Raw genomic sequence first — 6,000 nt, 5'->3', positions numbered from 1 at the left:
AATGTATATAAGTTCAGGTAAGGCAGTTACACGCTTAATTGTGAGTGAACAGACTTGATCCTAATAGGTACATACTTTTTTTTTGAAACATTTCAGTTCTAGATTTGAACAGCAATGCTTTGTTGTAAGCAATATACCTATGTTTTCTGTTCTCTAATAATGATTCAACTCACTCACTTTTAAAATTATATTTATTTTATGATGTTCACTGAGCGGCGTACAGAGAGAGAATGGCTTACTAAAAGTACAGTCTTTATCGTGAGACACGACAGAGCCGATAGGTGGGGAGGTGCAAACACAGGGTGAACTGAATACTATAACAGGGTGTAACTGAATACCATAACATCCTCTCCACTTTTAAAATTAAAATCTAATCGAAGTTCATTTCAAAATCCTTAAACCTAGCAGGAACGTGAAGCGATCGTTTTGGTCTCTCATTTGTAGTCTCGATAGGTGTTAATGTCTCTTTCTCCTTTATCGGGCGAACGCGCGTAGTAGAAGCAGGCGATGCGCGATTACGCGCCATTGAAGGTGATGCTACTGGCGGCGTTTCAATCGTAGCAAACTCTGGCGAATTCAAGTTTTTTGCTTGACAGTCATTCAAATTTTCATCTCCAAGCCCAACAGTTGGTTGCGATGTGTTCGTCAAAGGAATGAAATTTGTTGAATCGAGCGAATAACGGTAGTGTGTCGTGTTCGGTTCTTTACGTGGCTTCAAGTGTACTAAACTGCGGCGATAGGCTACACCGTCAACGTTGACCAGGTAAGATCGCTCGCTCAAACGATTTGTAATCGTTCCAGCACTCCATTGCTTCGTAGTTTCTGGTTGTAGCTGAGCATAAACAGGAGAACCAATCTGGAGTTCCGGTAACATACGCGTTTTATTATCATAATTACGTTTGAAACACTTACGATTCCGTTCTATGGCTTCAGGTACGTTTTTAACAACTCGAGGAAGTAAATTGCTTACAGATGTTGGCACACCGCAACGTGTGGAGCGAGAAAACAAACGGGCTGCAGAACTGGAACCAATCTTGTTGGGTATGTTTCTCCAATGTAGTAGAGCAAACCACAAATCAGTGTTAGTTTCTTCCGTTTTTTTAATCAACCGCTTTGCAATCTTTACAGCTGCCTCGGATTTTCCATTTGCCTGTTGGTGATGAGGCGCTGATGTTACCCATTCGAAATCCCAATCACGAGCAAAGCGAGCCATTTTTGCGTTGGAAAAATTTGTAGCGTTGTCACTAATCACTCTCTGAGGTTTACCATGACGAGCGAAATTCTGTTCGCAGACGACGATCACGGATTCAGGCGTCAGATCTTTCAAAATGTCTAGTTCGAAAAAATCAGAATAGTGATCGACTGTTACCAAAAACTTACGTTTGATGCCACGATATTCTGCTTGGAAAACATCCATCGAGATGAGCTGAAACGGGTAAATTGGTATGCAGTGACTCATCATTGGCGGATTTGGTTGAGACGCTGCGTATTTGGCGCAAGTGGTACATTCTCTGACGATATCCTTGATCTGCATCGACATACCTGGCCAAAAGAGATTAGCCCTGGCCAATTTTAATGTAGACTCAACCCCATTGTGGCTGACGTGGCAGCTGTCTACAAGTTTACGTCGAAGAACATGCGGTACGACTATACGATCTCCACGGAACACAATTTCATTTTGTGTAGCTAGCTCGTTGCGATAATTAAAGTATATCTTTACGCTGTCGGGTACGCGGTCGGCTGTCGCGGGCCAACCATGCTGTATGAAGCCGATGATCCGTTGCATCGTCGGGTCCTTTCCGGTCTCAGTCCTTATTTCATCCAAACGGCTATCCGAAACGCACAGATACTTACTCAGTTGAAGCCCTTCCACTTCTTTCAAAACTTTATATATGTTGAGTTTTTTGAATTCATCACTCGATTCCGTTTCTAGGGGTGCACGAGACAGAGCATCTGCGACGACATTATCCTTGCCGGAAACAAACTCGATGGATAATCGGTAACGCTGTAGGTTGAGCAGCATGTGCTGTAGTCTACGTGGAGCAGAAAGTAGTGGCTTCTGGAACAAACTGATGAGCGGCTTGTGGTCTGTCTTGATCACAGTCTTTGGGTTACCGACGATTAATTGGTCGAATCGAGTGCACGCAAACAAAATAGCTAATAGCTCCTTTTCAATCTGAGCATAGTTCCGTTCTGTCGGTGTTAGAGTCCTCGATGCATACCCAATAACTCCATCTGTTTGGTAGACATAGACAGCTACCCCAAGTCCGAAACAACTTGCGTCACATTCGATCGTTAGAGGCTGGTTGACGTTGTAATATCGAAGAGTTCTGACATCCGCTACAAGTAACTTTACTCGATTGAATTCCTCGTCTTCTACAGACGTCCACTGCCATGGTACAGATTCAGAAATTAGCTTGCGAAGATTAGTTAGGTTTGCACTGAGATTCTTGATAAATCGACTAAGGTAATTGACCATTCCTATGAAGCGATGTACTTCTTTGCGGTTGGTCGGTGTAGGAAAGTTCCGAATAGTAGCGATTTTACTTTCGTCCGGTTTTATGCCTTGGTTAGTTAAAACGTGACCATAAAATTTAATTGACGTCTGACAAAGTTTTAATTTGGATCTATTTAGCTTAACGTTGTGTTCTTCTAAACGGGTCAAAAGCATTTCCAGACAATTATTGTGATCGATAAGAGCCTCCTCTAAACTGTCGCCTGTTCCGTAGACTAGCAAATCGTCCGCGATGCACTCTACTCCTTTAAGCCCTTGTATGACTTCCTGGAGTCGCATTTGGAAGATTTCTGGAGCAGGAGCGATTCCAAATGGCAAACGAGTCCACCGGTAGCGACCAAATGGTGTCCAGAATGTTGTTAATTTGCTACTAGGCTCGTCTAGTACCACATGCCAGAATCCTTTCTTGGCATCTACAGTTGAGAACACTTTAGCTTTACCTAATTCCGGAAGAATTTCGTCGAGCGTCACGAATTGCAGATGTGGTCGTTTAAGTGCCTTGTTGAGCGGTATCGGATCCAAGCAGATTCTTATGCTGGTTGCTTCCGGACTACCGCGTTGAACAATGACGACGTTACTGACCCAGTCCGTATGTTTAGACTCTTTGATGATCAGGCCTTCCTTTTCAAGTATTTCCAACTCTTTCTTCAACTTCTCACGCATAGCTATAGGCACTCTGCGTGGTGGCTGGATACATGGGGGAACGCTATGGTCCACTTCCAAAGAGACTGTTCCTGGTAGTTTTCCGTAACCAACAAAGATCTCATCGTGGGCCTCCACTATTGTTTGCGCTTTTACTCGATAGATATTCAACAGTGCGCGCGATGACTTGACTGACTTTGCAGGTTCGAAGGTAACCGCTTTGCAGAACTTGACAAATCCCAGAACTTTGGACGCTTTAGCTGAAAGCAGAGGACGATGGTCACCTTCAACCACTTGTAATACCAGCGTATATCTTCGACCCAAACGACGACAAGGAATCTTCACTTGTCCGAGTACTTTGATCGGATGACCTCCAAAGCTCTGTAGGCGAAATTTAGAAGGAAGCAGATTTGGCGAGAATTTTTAAATGGGTGACGAAATCATCGATAGATTCTTCTGACGACTGAGAAGCGGAGAAAAAATCTAATCGATCGATAATTATGTTGCGTTTCGCCGTGATCTTATCTTTGATAGCTTTCAAAGCGTCAACAACACTGTTCTGTTGCTCTAGCGTCAACTCGAAGTTAAAATAATTCCTTCTCGCAGGTTCGCCAATCACAGACATAAGGAAACTGACCTTTTGAGCGTTATCCACACTTGGCCAGCGGTCCATACCAACGGTTTTGTGTAGCTGTCCCAGCTTCTCTCAAAAAAATCAAAATTTTGCTCCATATCGCCTTCTAGAGCTAGAGGTGCTGGCTGCGGAACCGAAATGTTCGCTCCTAACGACGGTCCTAATGATGCTGTTGACGATGTGGATGCCGACGATTTTTGTGCTGAGGTTAAACCCATCATGAGCTGTCCAAACAGCTTCGTTTGGTGCTCCAGAAACTGATTAAACTGGTCTGGATCCATTTCAAAGAGGATCTCTTATTTTCACTGCACTAATAGAAACAAGATGGCGGCGACGCTGCGCGACTTGTTCAGACACGTTTCCCAAAAATTCGTGTAAAGTTCCACACTTTTCTCGCGATTTCTCCAATGACGCCGAGAAACTGTATTCAGAAGCACACTACCACTTCTGACACCATGTTTTCTATTCTCTAATAATGATTCAACTCACTCACTTTTAAAATTATATTTATTTTATGATGTTCACTGAGCGGCGTACAGAGAGAGAATGGCTTACTAAAAGTACAGTCTTTATCGTGAGACACGACAGAGCCGATAGGTGGGGAGGTGCAAACACAGGGTGAACTGAATACTATAACAGGGTGTAACTGAATACCATAACAACCTACAATTATTTTTATTTTAATTTCCTCCACAGATATCGAATTAATAGACCGCTATTGCCATGCTTGTCTGATAATCACCTGCTACAAGGGCCAGTACAAATTCGCGCAATACCTGTTCTTGCTTAATACAGACTGAACCGACGCAGCGGTTGCATCTAATTTGGTTCGCTCAAAATCCTCCAACTACCGAGTCAATACGGTGCTAAATTGAATGTAAATACCTATGGTGCGCATCCTTCAACCAGCTTCTGATAATTGATTTCTTTCTTGTCCTGACTGATTTTACAGGTACAACACTTCTCCTGGCGGGTGTGACTAGACCTCCCGATCTTGGAACACCCTACCATATGTGACTCGGGAAAAGGAATTCGCAGCTTGGCGCACCTAACGTGTATAAGAAACGTATTGGTTTATGCTCGTTTTGGAAACGAGCGAAGAATGCAGGTTATTACTCTGCGACAACAACGATCTCACCGCGCTGGTAGAACTGGTGATACACCCAGACGAGGCTGTAGGCGTTGCTTATACGCTGATTCTCGGGCCAGTCTATCAACCCGTATACTAGCTACTATATTCGCTTCCAACCTACTGCATGTACAGACTCAGGTCGTTTCGACCGGTGTGTCAAATTTCGGACGTACGCACTGTCGATGTAGCAAATCATACTGTTCAGTCGCATCTAAGAATCAACTTTAACAAAAATACTCGCCATCGAAACTTTTTCACTTGCTTCGTCGGATACTACTACTGTGTACTACTATCAGCACCATTAGTTAGACCATTGCTATAACATTTTTATAATGTATTATTCACATTAATTTTGTTCTTGGGAATACGCTATGAGTAAAAAAATAAAACATAATAATTAAACGAAAATATATAATTTTCTTTTTTTATTGGTTAACATAAATTGACAAGCAATATACAATCAAAATAAAGAAGAAGTAGAAGACCAAGAACCGGTTCACTAGCGGTTGTGGGCACTCTAGCTGCCAGAACCCTCTAAGAACGGTTGGTTTCAAAACCGTCCAATGAAGGACGTTCGTTGGACCAATTTGGACGACGTCCAAATAACCGTTCAACAAATGTCCATCGTTGGACGCGTGTTGAACGATTTTGAAACATTTTGTTGGACGTCTCAGTGGGAAGTATAGCAGACGGCTGGCAGCCATGCCTCCCTCAAAACCGATGGGCAAAATCCTGGTAGAAACGGTTGTATCGATTGAGTTGTATTTCTGGCAGCCGCGAGGCAGCCATACACCAGAATGTCTGCCAGCCATTTTTCGCCCGCTGGCAGGCGTGAGGCAGCCAGCCTTGAGCGGTACCCAGTAAAATTTCACCCGGAAATGAACTGGAATTCTGGCTGGTTCCAGTTCGCACTCCGGCTCCAGTGACACAACCGATTCTAGTTAGAATCGGTTGTGTCACTGGAGCCGGAATACGAACTGGAACCAGCCGGAATTCCGGTTCATTTCCGGCTGAGCTTAACAGTGTACATGCACGAATCCGATGATATGATTTGATTTCATGCTTGTACGAATGTCT

General features: G+C 43.5%; 1 protein-coding gene across 1 annotated transcript; it reads right to left on the bottom strand.

The window, feature by feature from the left end:
- Positions 1-370: 370 nt before the first annotated feature.
- Positions 371-4,072, bottom strand: LOC131687822 (uncharacterized protein K02A2.6-like). The gene is made up of 2 exons (XM_058971910.1): positions 3,833-4,072; positions 371-3,538 (listed from the first exon to the last, which is right to left on the bottom strand). Exons 1-2 carry the CDS (start codon positions 4,070-4,072, stop codon positions 371-373), a joined length of 3,408 nt encoding a protein of 1,135 aa, XP_058827893.1.
- Between the last annotated feature and the right edge of the window lie 1,928 nt (positions 4,073-6,000).

The sequence above is a fragment of the Topomyia yanbarensis genome, chromosome 3 (genome assembly GCF_030247195.1).
Source record: "Topomyia yanbarensis strain Yona2022 chromosome 3, ASM3024719v1, whole genome shotgun sequence".
NCBI lineage: Eukaryota > Metazoa > Arthropoda > Insecta > Diptera > Culicidae > Topomyia > Topomyia yanbarensis.
This window is presented reverse-complemented; position numbering and strand designations above follow the sequence as displayed.

Coding starts and splice junctions, on each gene's coding strand:
- LOC131687822 (XM_058971910.1), bottom strand. CDS start 4,072: ATGGATCCAGACCAGTTTAATCAGTTTCTGGAGCACCAAACGAAGCTG. Junction 3,539..3,832: donor ACAGCTACACAAAACCGTTG/GTATGGACCGCT, acceptor TTTCGCCTACAG/AGCTTTGGAGGTCATCCGAT.